The following is an 18217-nucleotide window of genomic DNA, read 5'->3' as shown; positions in this document are numbered from 1 at the left end:
CTCTAGTCTCCAATCTCATGCTTACTCCTGTTTTAGTTCTTTTTTTATGCCTAAAATGACCAACCCACCATGACATCCCTTGTTCCTTAAAGACCTGGTTCACCTATTTTTAATTTTCTTACCCATTTCTGTTCATTATTATTCATCTACTTCCTATTCACATGGAACATGTACAAAATAGAACTGAAAAGCCATATCCATACTTTAGTACATAAATATTTCCAAGTTGCTAATAATAAATTTAAAATGATTGTTGCCATGAGAGAATAAAAAAAAATAGCAATCTATTCTAAGCAACCCATCAATACACTGAAATGCAATTTAGGTTGTTCTTTGGAAGGCATTTTTTTTTAGGAGCTTACTAAGTGGGCAGACCTAAGGTCTGCAACAATTTTAGAATGGCATATTAGGTTTATAAACTTCTATTCAGTTCTGGAATAGATATTTGTACCTATTTATAGAAGAGAAAGGGTAACAATCAAATACACAGGAAGCAGCTCAAAGTTCACCGAAGACTGTGGAGGAATGGATAGGAGACTTGACTGCTAACTCAGGTACCACTGACACCTACTAGTTGCTACCTTGGGCCTAATCTTTGACCAATTACCTTATTTGTCTCTTAAGAGACTGGCCCAGTGGGGTATCACTCCTAACCGGGCCGGTCGGCTTTCGGGGCTCTCTCTCCCTTGTCCCCTTGTTGATTATCCTCCACGTTGCTGAGTGATTTTTGTTTACAAAAACTGCTCAAAATTGTTCAATAGCTTTTTTTCATTATCTCCAGGATAAAAACTCCCTTTTAAGTTCTTGGCTACAGACACGTAAGACCAATATAAGACCTATGATTTGGTCCCTGCTTGTCTAACTTTATTTTTAGGTACTTTACTCCTATTCTCTGCTCCCCACTCAATATTTTGTTTAAGACTTGTCATGTGAAGTTACTCAAACATACCATGTCCTTCTAGGTTTAAAAAGGGCAAACACTTCGCTTTACCAGTTCTTATCTGTAATAACTGTGTGGCACTTACTATACACTATTTCATGTGTAACTTCTAAATCACCATATATTCTTCATTCTTGTATTTTCAATTCCTAACACAAGGCCTGAGTAAATAAAATATCTAGATGTCAAGTTGGCAAACAAGTTTTTAAAAGGACATTAAGAAGGTCAGAAAGCATTACCTTGAGTTTTTGTAATTCACCCTCAATGTCTATTTCCAAAGTGGGGTATATAGATTTGTACTGGTTTGCCAGAACTTTGAACCTAAGAAATACAGAAAAATCAAGACATCAGCTATGGCTAAATCAAGGCATTAGCTGTCTTTAAAATATTCCGAATAATAGCATTAGATTCAAATGGTTTTTGTAGGTAAGTGCTCTAACAAACTAACCCCGAAACTGAAATGACATTCTGAAAATTAAAACCTAATAAAGGAGATTAGTTATATAAATAAATGTTACACTCGAAGTATTTTTTGCTCAAGTTTAAGAATATGAACAATACAATTAAGGTTACGTGTGTGTAGGGGGAAAATAACTGAAATCTGTAACCACAAGACTTATATCCGAATTAACGATATTATACTGTGTATAAAACAAAAGGGACGATCTACATGATGCTTTTAAAAGAGACAGAGGCAGACATTAGCGATCGGTCCCTAATTTTCCCAGGGGAGGGGCTCTGACAGCGCGGACGAACCACGGACGGAAAATGGACAGAACACATGATGCCTCTCGGGCCTCCCGTTATTAAACTCAAGCACTGAGTCACCACCGTATAGCCTTCTGGTGATTACTAGGTTCCCCTGGGAGAGTTTTCCACAGAGTCAGTGTCCGTGTGTTATTTCTGTTTTTCAAGGTGAGCTTGGTGCACAGCAGTTCACTAGTGCCTGAGAGGCCACTCACTTCTAGATGAAAGGACATGGAGCGTCGGACCTGAAAATCCCAAGACTCTGGGATGCGGTGACCACGCCAAACCACGCCCCCACCCCGGCCGCCGGGAGCAATGCCACCCCCTGGAAACATCTGTTTCTCAGCAAACCACTCCAGGCTCCAATCCTCCAACATAATTTTGGTTTTGTCTCCTTGGGGTACTGCTATGATAGCATCATTTTACTTTTCATAAAGTTAACCTGAAATTAAGGATCAATTGAAATATAATAAAAATGACTTTAATATGCTATATAAAACAAAAATGCCAACCACCACTCCTCAACCAGAACCCCGATTTTCTCAGTCTGTAATCTGAGTTTTAAACATTCTACAATTCCATTTGCTCTTTCCATTTTGAAACATAAGCCAGTCAGTTACCTCTCAGAGAAGCCATCGAAATCAGAAACAAGGTCGCACATCCTGAGTCCACTCCGAGCAGCTTTGGAAGAATAAACGGGGCCAATGCCCTTTTTTGTGGTGCCCAAGCTTAAAAGTAAATCAAAACAAGCTTTAAGTTAGACAAGAAAGATGCAATTCCTGTGGTCAGATTGACTGTTTTCTGTTTATGCTATTTCCTGTAAGTTTCTTTTCACAATCCTATTGATTTTCTCTGAAATCTAAACTCAATAGTTTAATACTTATTTTTCTTCAACCTCTGGCCTAGAATTTAAGCATAAGAGTCTAGGTTTGCTTCAACGGCACCCAAAACAAAAAACAAAGAGAAAAAGCCGTACTTCTTTCCTGCTTGCTCTTGTCTCTGCTGTTCCTGGATGCCATCAGCTGCTTGATGAAAATCAAAGACTGTGGGGAAGCAAACAAATCACAATATTTGTCCAAACAAAGATAATATAGGAAAGAAAAAAATACTGTATTTTAAAAAACTGAAGTTATAAATCCCTTCAGTCTAACTTCGTGTGACAAATTAGATACATTTTTAGAAGCAACAGTAGCGGTGGGAGTAAAGGTTACAAATGCCAACTGGTATAGTAATGTAAAATATGCCCAATTATTCATTCCTATTTATTGCAATCTACACTATTTTAAAAATGAATCATTAAGCCCTGCCAACGTGGCTCAGTTGGTTGGAGCTTTGTCCTGTGCATGGGAAGGTTGTGGGTTTGATTCATGCCTGGGTTACAAGTTCCCTCCCCAGTTGGTGCACATAGCCAATCGATGTTTTTTTCTCTCTCTTCCCCTGACTTCCCCTCTCTTTAGCGTCAATAAATATATATATGTATGTATATACATTTTTAAATGAGTCATTAAGAGGATAATTTTGGAACACCCTACCCAACAAATCCATAAAGCTCAGTTTACTAAGATACCTTCTTTTCTTCAAGTTCTGGACTCCAGAAATCTAGGAATTATTTTGACACCTCTCCCTCCCTCACTAGTACCAAGCTTCCATCATTTTCGACGAACACTGCAGCCTCCAAATGCCTGTGCCTATGGCCACTCTTGGACACCTCTAATTCATAATTTTTAACATAGCCAAAGCCACATGTCTTTCCAAGACACAACTATCATGTCACTCTTTGCCTTAAAAACACAATGGCTTTCTATTTCTGAAAAGAAATGATATATCTGATAAAGGATTAATATCCAAAATATGTAAAGAGCTCATACAACTCAACATCAGAAAAACAAATAATCTGCTTAAAAAATGGGCAGAAAATCTGAACAGACATTTCTCTAAAGAAGACATACAGATGGCCAACAGACATGAAAAGATGTTAAACATCACTAATCATCAAAAAAAATACAAATCCAAACCACAAAGAGATATCGCCTCACACCTGTCATAACAGCTATTATCAAAAAGATAACAAATAACAAGGTTGTCAGGACATGGAGAAAAGGAAACCCTGCTGCCCTGTTGGAAGGGATGTAAATTGGTGCGGCCATTATGGAGAACAGTGCAAACATTCCTCAAAACATTAAAAATAGAACTACCATCTGACTCAGAAATCCTGCTTCTGGTCATTTACCAAAAAACAAAAGTCAAAACACTAACTTGAAATGATATACGCACCCCTATGCAGCATTATTTACAACAGCCAAGATATGGAAGCAATCTAGGTGTCTATCAACAGATGAATGGATAAAGAAGAAGTGGTACCTATATGCAATGGAATATTACTCAGCCATAAAAAAGAATAAAATCCTACCACCTGCGGCAACATGAATGGACCTAGAGGGTGTTATTCTAAGTGAAATAAGCCAGAGAAAGACAAATGCCATATGATGGCACTTAGGTGGAATCTGAAGGTCAAAACAAGCAAGCAAGCGAAACAAAACAGAAACAGGTTTATATATACAGGGACCCAACTCATGGTCGCCACAGGGGATGGGGGAAAAGGTGAAGGAGATTAACGGGCGCAAATGTCCAGTGATAGAACAAGTTTAGTCATGGAGATGTAGCGTACGGCGCAGGGAATACAGTCCAAAATATTATAATAACTGTATGGTGACATAAGGTCACTTTAATTGCCATAGGGACCACTTTGTAAGTTATATAGATATTGAATCACTGGGAGTACAGCTGGAACAATACCATATTGTATGCCAGCTACACTTTAATAAAAAAAGTTGATAAAACAAAAGATAAAGTGGGCAATTTAACCATTTTTAGAATATTTAGCCATGGATTCTTTTCACTGATGATTGTTGTTTCCAAATAAATATGCTGAAGTTTGTAAACGTTAAACAGAACAACCGGTATAATAAGGTCCCTGGAACTAGTGGCAGTGGCGCCTGTAAAGGAGCTATTCAGAAGTATCAGAAGACTAGTATTTTAGTTACATGCGGTACAGCTAGAACAATTCCAGGAAACTTGACATAAAAGCCACCCTCTGACTACCTCCAGCCCCAAGACAGACGTCAAGGCGCTCACTGCCTACGCGTTCTTCTAGGAGTTTTATGGTTTCGGGCCTTATGCTCACGTCTTTAATCTCACTGAGTTCATTTTAGTCTCTGGTGTGTGACAATGGTCCAGTTTCATTCTTCTGCATGTGGCTGTCCAATTTTCTCAACATCATTTTTTGAACAGACTATCCCTTTCCCACGCATAGTCTTGGTTCCTTTGTCATATATTAATTGACTTTATATGCGTGGGTTTATTTCAAAGCTCTCTACTCCATCCTATGGATCGATACCATACTGTTTTAATTACTGAAGCTTTGTTTCAGTTTGAAATCAGGGACCATAATGTCTCCAGTTTTGTTCTTCTAGCTCAAGGTTCCTCTGGATATCTGAGGTCTTCTGTGATTCCATACAAATTTTAAGATTGTTTGTTCTATTTCTGTAAAAAATGCCATTGGAATTTTGATAGGGATTGCATTCATAGTATAGACATTGTAATTTTAATTCTTCCAATACATGAGCACAGAATAACTTTCCATTTATTTGTGTTTTCTTTCATTTCTTTCACCAATATCTTATAGTTTTTGGTGGTATAAGTTGTTCACATCCTCGGTTAACAGAGTAGCTTTTTGGGGTACAAGGAAGGCTCTACATAATAAGGTAGACGCTGATTAAAAGTGTAAAATATATGTATCTTTTTGTGCACCTTGCTCTACCATGTGGTATGTTAAAATGTTTACTCACTTCTAACATGTGGACTCTAGACCTTTGGCCAATAAATAGCTATCATATATTATAAGGATTAATCTACTACCATGTTCTTAGTTTGGTATACAGCCAATAGCTTTTCTTACCTACTTTTTAGGTTCCTATTTTGGTAACAGACAACAGCCTTCCTTACCTACTTTTTAGAGACTGGAATGGTTCTTCAGAGCAGTTTCATCAAACCCTAACTTTGCAAATGACTTATGACAAGATTGAAATCTTAGTTAAGCCATCTCTTTTGAATAAAAGAGCATTGGTATTTCAATATTTGTTTTACTTTCTATGTTCACAGAAGTTACACAGGCAACTGGCAAACCATAGATAAGTGGTTGACGGAAAGCAGATGAACTCTATTTTTCAGAAAGTAGTTTAGTACCTTGCCATGGAGCCAATGTTTTCCTAGGTTCTTCTAGGCCACAGGAAGCTATTAGTGTAATCAAAATAAACGTTCACAAAGCTTCGCTGTGGCACAGAGCCTTAATACCTCCACTATTACCGTTTTTGAAAGAACAGTCTTTGAAGTTGCTTTGAATACCCTTCCATTTTCTACAGCATAGATATTAAAAACAAAAGTGTATCACCATGGGGGTTTGGTCTAATTTTTAAAATGAAAGGTAACTGTTCACTTTCAATAGTTAAGTCTTAGCAACACCATCTTGCTATTTATTTTTTATTCCCAGAGCTAAGGGCTATTAAAACCACTCCTGTTGTGCTGTTCGCTGTCCAGTGTGAGACTCAGCACTCGTGTCACCCACTTTGCTTGCTTCTCGCACCTCCACAGGTCTTTTTTCTTAAATTGTGTCCACATGACGTGAGACCTACCCTCTTAAGCGATTTTTGAGTCACCATGTAGAATTGTTATCTGCGGCCTCAATGTTGTGCCGCGTATCTCTAGAGCATCATTATGCTTCATCTGCTTCAGGTCTGCGAATTCAGCGTCATCTCCTCAGGGACACCTCCTTGGCCATTTGTCTACTAGGAGAGGCCCCGCCCACCTCCTCCATACGGCCCCACACTGCCCGCCGCCTTTCTCTGGTTCACTGTTTCTGCTCAGAACTTATCACTGTACCTGACTGGTGTGGCTCAGCGGACTGCGTGTTGGCCTGAAAACCAAAGGGTGGCTGGTTCAGTTCCCAGTTTAGGGCAGAGCTTCCCACTGCTGGCGATGATACATTTACTGCTTCTTTATCTTGTTCATTATTGTCTTCCCTACTATACTCTAAGCTGCACTAAGGGATTTTTATTTTTCGTTTCTACTGTTGAAACATCAGTGCCAGCACCATACCTGGCACAGAGTAGGCACTCGATAATAGTTGTTGTATCAGAGGATCGACACTCAACAAACCTGGATTTCAAATGTTTAAAAAAACACTGAGAACTCAGCCATTTCTCGGCTCTCTTTCCCTCAATGAGCATCTTGTCTACCACCGATTGGTGATGCGAGCCAACGGGACAGGACACAATTACAATGTAAGAGTTACTTGCGTACAGGCTTACATATGCTAATGTAAAGATCTGGCCAACAACATACTCATTTTTTAAAATTTTTTAAAAGAAAATTGACTGTGTAATGTAAAACTTTTAACAATGTATTGTGGAGTTTACAGTAATAGACACATTAAATGTATGACATTTAACAACGCAAAGGATGAAAAGGGGAATGGAAGCATTTTGTTGTAAGGACCTTAGGTTAAATGTTTTACAGGCTACTACCTCGTTTTACTGTGCTTTGCTTTATTGAGCTTCACAGATGTATTGTTTACAAATTGAAGGCAAGACCTTCTACTGGCAATAAGATTACAACTCACTTTACTGTGATACTTGCTTTATTACAGTGGTCTGGAACCAAACCCACAACTTCTCCAAGGTACACCCCTATTATTTTAAGATAGACCACAATAATTTAAAGATGTATATTATAAATCCTAGAGCAACTGCCAAAATTAATAAAATAAGAGGTATAGCTAGTAACCTAATAAAATGTAAACTACAATTGAAAAATAATATTGAAAAAAATAAAAAGAAATGTAAAAATATCAATATTAAATGTAAAAGAAATCAGAAAAAAAATACAAAGAATAGATGGAACAAACAGAAAACAAAGAACATTCAACCATAATGATAACTATACTAAAAGTAAAGGGTCTAAACAATGCAATTAAAAGGCATATTATCACAATAAATAAAAAGCAAGATCCAACTATATTTTGTCTATAAGAAATGTGGCATAAATATGGACAATGAGAGGTTAAAGATTAGTAGAGGATGTAAAAAGATACACCTTGCAAATAGTAATCTTAAGAAAGCTCTAGCAGCTATAGTACTGTCAAACTAGATCTCAGAAAAAGGAATACTACAATAGGTAAAGAAGACATTTTATTAAGAGTTAATTCGTCAAATACATAACTTTAATATAAACACATCTAATAGAGCTTCAAAGCACAGATAGCAAAAACTAGCAAAGTTCAAAAGAAAAAGAAAAGTCCATAATCATTGCTGGTCTCAACACACCTCTCTCAGTAAATGACAGAGCAAGTAGACAGAAAACCACGATATATAAGGTTTGAACACTATAATCCAATTTGACGTAACTGACATATAAAGAACACTCTCCTCAACAATAACAGAACACATATTCTAAGTGCATGTAGAACATTAACCAAAATAGACCATATGTTGCTCCATAAAACAAATGTCAACAAATTTAAAAAGATTGATATCGTACAAAGTATATTCTCTGCCCACAACAAAATTAAATTAGAAACAAATAACAGAGAGAAATTGGGTAAATTTTCCAAACAATATAAATATCATGTCTCAATAACTCGTGAGTCAAATAAAAATTTAAAAATCACAAAAAAAATTACAAAGTAACTCCCACTAAGTGGAAATAAGCATATAAAATGTCAATATCTGTGGAATATTGAAGTAGTGTCTAAAGTAGTGTTAGAGAGACTAAGAAAAGAAAGTGAATTAAAACCAAAGAAAGTAGAAAAAATTAAACAATAAGGAACCGAAGTCAATAAAAAAAAGAAAATAGAGAAAAATCAACAAAATCAAATTCTTTATCTTTGAAAAAAATCAATAAAATAGATAAAGCTCTAGTTAGACTGATCAAGAGAAAGTGAGAGAAGATACAAATTACTGACACCACGTACAGCAGAAAGACCATCGCTGCAAACTGTACAGAAATTGAAAGGATAATATACAAATGTTAAAATCCTTTTGCCAATAATCTGACAAATGGAGTAAAATGAATATAATCCTGGAAATACATAAATTACCAAGACTGATACAAGAAGAAACAGAAAAACCTGAATATCTCCGAACATCCCCACAAAGATTCTATGCAACATTTAAAGAAGAAATAATACTGACCCTACATACACTCTTTCGGAAAAATGAAGGTGCTCAAACTAAAAAACAAGGCACTAAAGCTAAAGAAAACTATAGACCACTATCCTTCAGGATGGGAAAATACTAAATCTGGGCCAAGTGGGTAGGATAGAGCACCTGAGTTAGGTCCTGGGCAACGATGTAAGTAAGACAGATGAAATTCTTTCCCTCATAGGCACAGCCTGTGTGTGACGTGTGAAGTGCCTGTTTTACTGATGGGCCTAACAGATGACTTACCAGAGGACACACAGTTAACATTTGAGCCCAGATCCCTAAAATTCAAGAGTCTATGACTCCCTTATACTGTACTCCATACTGCACATGCATCATTCTGTGCTGACTTAAATGCATGACTTTATGGGAAGTTTTTTAAATCCTTGGAAAGAAATAAATTAATATTTTTAAGCATCTATGGACCAGTTAGGTCCTGTGCTTAGTTCTGAAATGAGCATTCTATTGTCATAATTACAACGGAGCTTACAGAACTGCCTTTTCAGTCCTATGGTAAGAGAATCTCTGAAAATTTTAAGTGTTTTCATAGCAATGATTCTCAGCAAGCTTCCAGTCCATTTTTTTAAATGACACTATTTACTTCTATTAATTTTATTCATTATTCATTTATTCATTTTTTAATTGGTTGCACTAAAAATACTTGTTTCTTATAGATATTTTAATAACATATTTTAAAGCATACATACACGGAGTAGGGCAAAAGTAGATTTACAGTTGTATATGCAACACAGTTTATTCTTGTATTATGTATTGCTGTATTATTTTTCATACTAACAACTGTAAACCTACTTTTGCCGCACCGTGTGTTATTACTACTAATATCTAAGTTTTAGTTGGAGCTTTCCTCTCTGGACTTAGTCCTCCTCTACCAGAAAAATTTCCCTTTAAGGACATACATGTATAAGAAAGGAAAAATCATTATTAAAGAAGTATAATAAAATTATAAAATTAATTCACATTTGCTATAATTGAAACCACATTACTTCCCAATTAGACTGGTCCTTTGATCCCTCCGCATGACTATTTTCTTTGGTTTTTGCAGCCTAAAGTAGTTAAGTAAACTTGCTTAACCACTGTGCTATACCCAAGGATGCAAACTGTCATGTGGCAGAACCAAAATGTTCGCAATGGAGAAGATGAAGAATCCAGGCAGGAACCCAAATCACTCTTAACAACACTTCTTACCACCAGCATGTGTGTATATCTACGCCCAGCGGAACTCTGAGGACGCACAGGAAGCTTATAATCGACTCACAGGGCACATACTCGGTATTGTCCCATGTCCCATTGTGCAATCCCAAACTGTGGCGCTCAGGTTACGATACTGGGTTTCACACAGCAGATGACAGAGGACCGTGAGAAAGTTCTGACCATCTAACACAGCACCTTCCTTTGTCCACAGAACAGAGACAATGAATACCGAAGATTATATGTATAAGCCATGCAGGGGAAAGAAGTTAAAGGTGGTAGCAGAATATTCATGATACCAGAATACGTATAAGGTTAGTAATTAGTGAAGGTAAACAGATAAAAAAATACTATAAAAGTGATGAACAAAAATACATTTTTCATTATATACCTAAGAGATTGTCAGCATGAAAAAATATCAGTAATGACACAGTATCACTTTCTATATTACGGCTTTATAATGACTATATATGAAAGTTGAAAATGAAATTTTAAGTGATAAACTAAAAATATGTTTTACACAGGTGACAGGCTGAGAGTACTTTTTTTTTTTTAAATCAGAAGCTTAAAATAGCCAATAAAAATGACTTATTTACAACTTCCTTGCTTCCTTCCAGAAGGGTTTCAATTTGCTAACTTGGCTGCTACGAAAACTTTGACAGGGCTGCCTCTTCAATGAAGGTCAATGTTAAAACTGGAGCAACTGCTGCCTCAGGAGAAATATATATTTAGGTAGCATTTAAGAGTTCGATCACTCACACAGAAGTTTCTTACAAGATTTATAGTTCTTTCTCTGTCCTGGTTACTGTCTCTGAGTCATGTCACTGTTAATAAACAATTCTATCACTTCAGCGACAGGCTAACAACAGGGAAACAAACCTCAAATTTATTGGTGGTGGCTGAATTCATTTTAGCACCCAGTTTGCTCTAAATAATGGAAGAGAAAAGGCTAGTCATCTGAATCATTTTAAAAGCAGTATTATTACATTTGAGACACACAGAGCCACCCTCGAGGGCTGCTGGATAGATGGCAGACCTACTTTTACATGAGTAGGATCGCATGGGGTAAGTTCTCTCTGTCTTTGGATAGGCCCTGTATTTTAGTAGGACTAGAGATCCTCATGAAATGGGGCATATATTTTTCACTTGACTAGCTAATTCCTCCTTCAGAAATAGCTTAATTTTAACCTAGCCCATATCACCTTATCTAAATAAATATTTTATGTATTTGGAACCCAATTATTATAATCCGCCCTATACTGTTTTCAATAAAAGACAAAATTGGTAACAGCAGGCTTTCTGGTGATAAGTTTCTAGTAAAAAGATAGTTATAAATCAATGAATTATGTCCCACTTACCAATATGGGCTCTGTCAGATATGATAAGCCTTTTTTCCCAGCCTTCCAGGCCTAGAGAAAAGGGGAAAAAATACATTTAATTGAACATTTCGTATAATTCTTTCATCTCAATTTCTTTAGAAATACAGTGTTTAAAAGTGTTTTTCACCAAAGTAATCACTTTCCTATCTTTTCTTCTTCACAGGAAACATGTTTAACAAGAATTTTCTCACCTGTCATTCAGTATATAAACAAACTCACTCACACATTCTTTCTAAATGTTTTGCTCTGAAAAGCTCCACACACAGCCAGCTCTATGTATCTCCCCATTTAACTGGGAGAGCCTGAGAGCGGGGGCAGGAGGTTTCATGGCTTGGGCCAGTCATCCAATAAATGTTCAAAAACATTGCTGAATGAGTAGATAAAATGAAGCTGAAGAAATATATTTTTTAAAAGCAGTACACCTTCACAGGCTGTATGCATTCCTTCTAAGGATAAGCCGCCAAGCTCCAAACGTTTTCAAAACTCTTTTGAGATATTTAAAATTAGTTGTTCATTTGATAATATCCGAAGAGTTATCTCAAAATTATGCCTGACAGACTTAGAGGGGAGGACCTCCTTGGTAATATGCTAAAAGATAAATTGAAATAGCTAGCCTCCCCCTCCATAGCTGTTTTTGACATGTAAGGATGTATTCTGAAGTTAGCTTCGGGAACATTATAAAGAAAATATTACAAAGGAACTCAGTCAAGTGGACTCGGCTGGATCCGATAGGCCAGAAAGAAAGAGAAAGTAGGACAAAATTCCAGAGGGGATGAAGGCAAGCAGAGAGCAGTGTGGGAAGCCCCAGCTGGCCGATTTAAAAGGCTGCCACCACCGCACAGGTTAAAAGGGCAGGGAGGACAGCAGCAATGGCAGCAAGACAGGGTTCTCTCATGTGAGAGTTAGTTGTCACAAACACTTGAGGACAGATTGCTGCCTTTAAACCTGAACGGTAAACTTAAATAACGTAATAGCGTTGAGTGTTTTAAATTCAAGCTAAAGGGAAACTACACGAATGATTTCCTTCAATTGTGTATTATTCGCATTGCTGAATTCCCCAAATCCCAGCAAAGCAGCCACGTGGAATGTAAACAGACTTCCAAAAATCCAATGAGACTAGGAAAGGCAGAACACCAAGCTGTTTTTGTTTTTTTTAAAGGAGCTGGAAGGATACATAGCACTGAAGGGACATGTCTGTCATCCGGAGAGAGCGACCTCAACAGCCTTCTCCTGCCCGTGGGCTGGGGCAGCCACGGGAGCCCCAGGCCTTCAGGAGGCAAGAGGACAGAGTGCAGGGGACTTCTGAGTGCGTCTCGACTTCCCTAAGCAAATTTTCGGTTTGGGCAGGGGGTATGCTAACTTGAGTACAAATGATCAGATGAACTCATCCATTTCCTAGTTTTGTAAGTAATTTTGACTCCCTACAGACAGACAAAGTTTAGGGATGACCCATGTGTAAAATAACCAAGACGTAAACAGTGACCTTACTATGTTTGTCTTTTGTTTAAATGCTGATTATAAGGAATGAAATTTAACAACTGACATTTAAGAACTTGTCCTACAATAACCTGCCAGTTTGACGTATAAGATGGAAACGTTAAGTGGCTGACTTGAGATCCAAATAAAACTTTACCCCAGAATAAAATAATAGCTGGTTACCAGACACAGCAGACTCATTCTTTCCTACCTTTTCCTTTTTTAACATTTTTTTCTGCTTCCTCAAATAATCCAGGTAGATGGATTACCACACCATTTCCTAAAAGAAAATAAATGAATCCCAACTGTAAACATCTATACTTGTAATACAGACACACATAATAATGTTAAAACATAGACGTCTATAATAACTATTTAACTAGAACGGAAGATTGAAGGACTTTTATTCATTGGACGTTCTGATTTATCATCACCTCAGAAAGGATTCCAAGCTTTAAACAGTAAAATATAAATACACAATAAAGCATAATATACAGAATATAAATACCCTAAAATTATGTTCAATATAATTTAAAAGTTCTTTGAAACAAAGTGAAACTGTTATGTACACATGTTTCAGACAAATTACACCAGGTCACAGTGGACTCTAGATCAATGTCTTTCAAATTGGGAACCACACCCTATTAGTGGGAATAAAATCAATTTAGTGGGTTGTGATTAGCATTTTTAAAAGTAAAAAACTAGAGTAGAACATACCAGATTGCATCATGTTATAAGGGTTCAGAATCAATTTATAAAACATAAACTTCTTGTTTTTCTTACTGTGCCCCACAATATTTCAAAAACTGATCTGATGACCGAATATAATGGTTCTTTCTAGAATTAAGATTGCCGATGACCACAGATCAATGCAAAGCAATCATTCCAAAAAGTATTTGTGCTAAAAGATGTAAAAGAGTTGTAAAATAGCCCAAGTTAGATATATTCCAGAAGGTACCAAGGTCAAGATTAATCATTTGATTAGTGAAAGATGAAATCAGTTTGATAATGAAAAATGAACACTATCATCAACTAGGGGGAAAAATTCCCAAGTGGTTCACTCTATACTTACCAATGAATGCAGTAACATTTTGATTAATTATTCCACTGGGTAAAAGATGAAAATCATATTCCACAGAATCCACAACAACTGTATGGCCGGCATTATTTCCTCCCTGAAAAAAAGAAAAAAAAAAAGATGGAAAAATTTAATCTAACAGTAAATTTGACAAGTAATATATCTCCTTCCAAAGTGAATTAATGATGTCCTGCTAAAATGTCAATATAGCTTAAGAAAATCCAACCACTTGCCATGAACACTTATTCTTTGAAGCTTTACAACAGCTTTGCTATGCCCTCTCCTTCCTCACCAGAGTGTGCTTGAGTGAATACTCCTGACAGGACCTAAAAATCGGGAGATTTCAGGTTTCTCGGAGATAAGAAGAATAGCCCCTCTAAAAAGACATAAAAAAATGAAAAAGCACAAGGGACATTTAGTTTATTATTCTGTTTTTGGCACTATGTAACACATGTAGTAATCTAATTAATTGTCCAGGATATTCTAAACAAACAAAAAAATCCCTAAACTAGGAAGGGGTCATCTATCCAGCTACCCTAACTTGATGTAAATATTCCTGTAATTTTCACTGTCCTAAGAGTGTGCCAAGCAACTTTGTGACCTGAAACTTGTACTTTTACATGGAATTATCAAGTAGAAAATCTCCCAAGTAAATCCCTCAAATAGTGGTTATTCTGAGACTTAAATTTTTAAACTTATAAATTAGTCTTGTGAGTTTGGTTACTAGTAGATCCCTTGAACCCACCACCCAATGTCCAGATAAAGGAACGCACTGGGTCGAAGAACCTCCACAGCGAGAGCCGCACCACTGACCCGCAGCGAAACTTCCGCTCTGTGAGGCTCATGCCCAAACAGTCAGTAACAGCAAAATTGGAAGTCAAACGATAAAAGTCAAGCAGACAACATTAAGTGACCAGATAATATTTCTAAGTTTAAAGGGATCGGAGAAATCACAAATCAATTAACTATAGGTTTAAACTTCTATACAATATTAACAAAAAATTTAAAGTAAACCACACACTAGAAATATATTTGCAACAAAAAGTTTACCAACATCTTCAAGAGACATTTAAAAAAATGTATCTCCTGAGAATTAATTTGATCACAAGGCCATTTTTGTCAAAATGAATGTTATTTACATGTCACCAAATCATTACCAATCATGAATTCACAAAAACGCCAGGTAAATACGTCCTACAAAAAAGCAAATGCCTATTTACACTGTTTCACACTGTACAAAGCAAAGAATTCCCTGTTTGAAGGCTACCGTATGTCATGTATGTTTTAAAAACCCCCGATTGACAGTGGTGACCTATAGTCTACAGGGCGACAGCTGGGTGGTGAGGCACAGCAAGACGGAAGCGGGAGTGTTAAGCAATACCTCCTTCACGTGGTACCATCAAGGGCAAAGGTGAGTATTTTTTACTATTTATTTTTAATAGGAAATATCTGCATAGGATAGATACGCAGGCACAGAGGACGCGCAGAAAAAAGTGGTCTTTCTCATATCCACCCCCCAACCTGGCCCAGCTCCCTGCTACAGGCAACCAGATACCAGTGTTGTGTCCTTCCAGAGACAACTGTGCATATATACACACGTATTTATATACTGTTTAATTCCACAAATGTTAGCAAACTACATACACCTGGGCAACTTGCTTTTTTACTTAACAACCTTAGAGCTCATTCCATAATCTTGTGTAAACAGAACCATCTCATTTGCCTACCAGCTGCACTGTACTGCATTCCTTTCTATATGCACACATCATCTATTGAATTGGTCTCGTAAGAGAGGTATTCAGGTTGTTTCCAATCTTTTGTCATTTTGAACAATGTGCTACAGTACACTTCCTGGTACATTAGTATTCTCCATTTGTGCTAGCTTATTGAAAATTCTGATAGAAGAATCCTAAAACATGTATTACACACCCAAAGAACATGTTGCTCTTAACCTTTAAAAAATTTCTGTAGATCCTAGAAAAATGCTTATTTGCTATTATAATTATTTAATTCTAAATGATTATAAGTCACTCAATTTAATCAATGCTTACTAAATTGTTATAAGGTTTCGTAACTCTGAGACAACCAGAAAAGCGTTTATTATGGCTGAAATGTCTGTCTGAGGCAGGAGGCTGTGATTGCGGTCCCCCCAGATCACTTCAGGAGCAACAAATTGGTTTAATTCTTTAAGTTCTTCCAAGTTTAGAGGTGGTGCTTTAGGCTGGAAATGTTCAGCTGCAAAAGGCTTGAAATCATATTTTAATGAACAGTTTGCTCCATCATTACCCAACAGTTTTCAATAACCCATGTCTCATTATTAAGGATAGCAATACAGTTTAAATCTCATTTAAATTCCATTTGATTGAATATGAAAATATGGTTAGATATACCCAGAAGAACGCTGGATTATCCCACTAAGGAGCTAGGGGAGAAAATGTAAGTGCTTATCAGTGTATTTGGTCCCAAGCGCCCCATGAGGAAGGCAGGGCTTGATAGCTTCTAATCAGGAAACACGCTGTGCAGACAAGATTCTCCGGGTGAACTGAGCAGGATCTAGTTAGCCATAAGGAGTTTCTTGACAAGGTAATCTATACAGAAGATAAGTTTGAGTATAGTGTCATATTTCACAAAAATGCAATGGGTAAAGCTTCAAATTTGAAGTGCCTATTTGGACGCTAACCTAAAATACAAAATTCTCAGGATACAGAGGATGCTGGTCCAAGGAGAGCCACCAGTGTTAGCAGGTAGCAAAACCAAGACGCTTCAACGAGCACCGCTGCCCACTCCCACCGAAGGACTGCAAGGGCCGCAGCTCTGAGCTGGATGCGGGTCTGCCCTTGTGGCAGTGCTTCTCACGCGGGCACCTCTCTGCGTGTGCGCCGGCGGAAGTGGCAAGGACACACTCATTTAATCATCTTCAGTGACTAAGCATGACTAGTCAGCACTGCAGGCCAAAGGTACTACAGGAATGATGGAAGATAAATGTTTTTGTTCTATTTTTAACAGAGGTGCACTATTCTTCTCTCAGTCCAAAATTTCCCCGAGCCAAATTTGGCAAATTATCTCCCCACATATAATTATTAATCATATATTCATATTCAGGTACATGTAACTATCTCTTGCTGCTTTGCTAAATTCCCAAAACACTAAGACACCAGTCACTCATGCAGCATTTAACAAATAGTTGTAATTACCAAAGCTGTATATTATATATTATTTAACTTTAAAAAAAGAGTATGCACAATTGTTATGCAAACAGAGGGTTGCAGAATAGCAATTTGATTCTGACCCTCTTCTCCCGACCCTCCCCCTAATTTGCATATCCTAGTCGTCACCCCTTTGGGCCACAGTTATTTGATCTGGCAGGGAAAGATGTCCCAGAGAGCAGATCAAGCTCCCCTTTCTTGGGTATTTGATTTTGAATAGAGAAGAAGGTACTTAGGAGTCAGAGCTGTCTGTCACCTAAGGGAGCATCCTCAAGAGAAAGGCCGCCACTCCTGGCTGCTGAGACCCCAGAGCTGCCTCTGTCTGCGGCCCCTCAGAGGAGAGTTGGCCTTCCTGCTCTTTCTTCAAACAAATCCCCATTTTGCTCAAGACCAGCTCTTTCCATTGTTTGCAAAGAATCCAAATGACTCCCAAAACAAACTCCTGGGGACAGTGCCGCCTATGCAGCTCGTCTCTGAATTCACAAGCTGCACTGATGATGATGAGTAAACATAACAACGATTAATTTCTACATTCGAATATTTATGCTGTCAGGAACAAAACTCTGACACGTGGTACTGCAGGACACAGGGATGATATCCTAGTATTTAGTTACTTTGTACTGTCCTCAGTTTTCCCATGTATGCCTTTGCTTCTCCATTTGATTTTAAGCTTATAAAAGTCAGAAGACAAGTATTTTTTAATTTTTTCCCATGGCTCCAAAGAACCAGAGGCTGTCAAGCCCAACTGTGGAATAGAAGTTTAGACCAGGAAATGTTGATACATGTAAATTTCTAACTAATAAACTCCAAAGGTCCAGAGGGGATTAAAAAAAAATTTTGGAAGGGAATAAAATAACATTAATCGCAAAACTGACTCCTAATCCTTAACTAAGTGTGTTACTATGTCTCTTCCCAAAAATCACTCC

The 18217-nt window shown here is 37.3% G+C and overlaps 1 protein-coding gene across 1 annotated transcript in view; it reads right to left on the bottom strand.

Annotated features, from left to right (window-relative positions):
- The window catches only part of ADSS2 (adenylosuccinate synthase 2), a 35809-nt gene that overhangs the window by 11187 nt on the left and 6405 nt on the right, over positions 1 to 18217 (bottom strand). The window contains exons 2-7 of the mRNA XM_054576691.1: positions 14080 to 14182; positions 13219 to 13287; positions 11511 to 11561; positions 2664 to 2730; positions 2308 to 2415; positions 1180 to 1261 (exon numbers count right to left, since the gene is read on the bottom strand). Coding sequence (XP_054432666.1) covers positions 1180 to 1261; positions 2308 to 2415; positions 2664 to 2730; positions 11511 to 11561; positions 13219 to 13287; positions 14080 to 14182 — 480 coding nt within the window. The remainder of the gene's footprint in view (positions 1 to 1179; positions 1262 to 2307; positions 2416 to 2663; positions 2731 to 11510; positions 11562 to 13218; positions 13288 to 14079; positions 14183 to 18217) is intronic.

This window comes from Pteronotus mesoamericanus, unplaced genomic scaffold (genome assembly GCF_021234165.1).
Source record: "Pteronotus mesoamericanus isolate MK-2021 breed Mesoamerican mustached bat unplaced genomic scaffold, CSHL_Meso_final contig_347, whole genome shotgun sequence".
Lineage (NCBI taxonomy): Eukaryota > Metazoa > Chordata > Mammalia > Chiroptera > Mormoopidae > Pteronotus > Pteronotus mesoamericanus.
The sequence above is the reverse complement of the archived record's forward strand: the minus strand, read 5'-3'. Positions and strand labels throughout refer to the sequence as shown.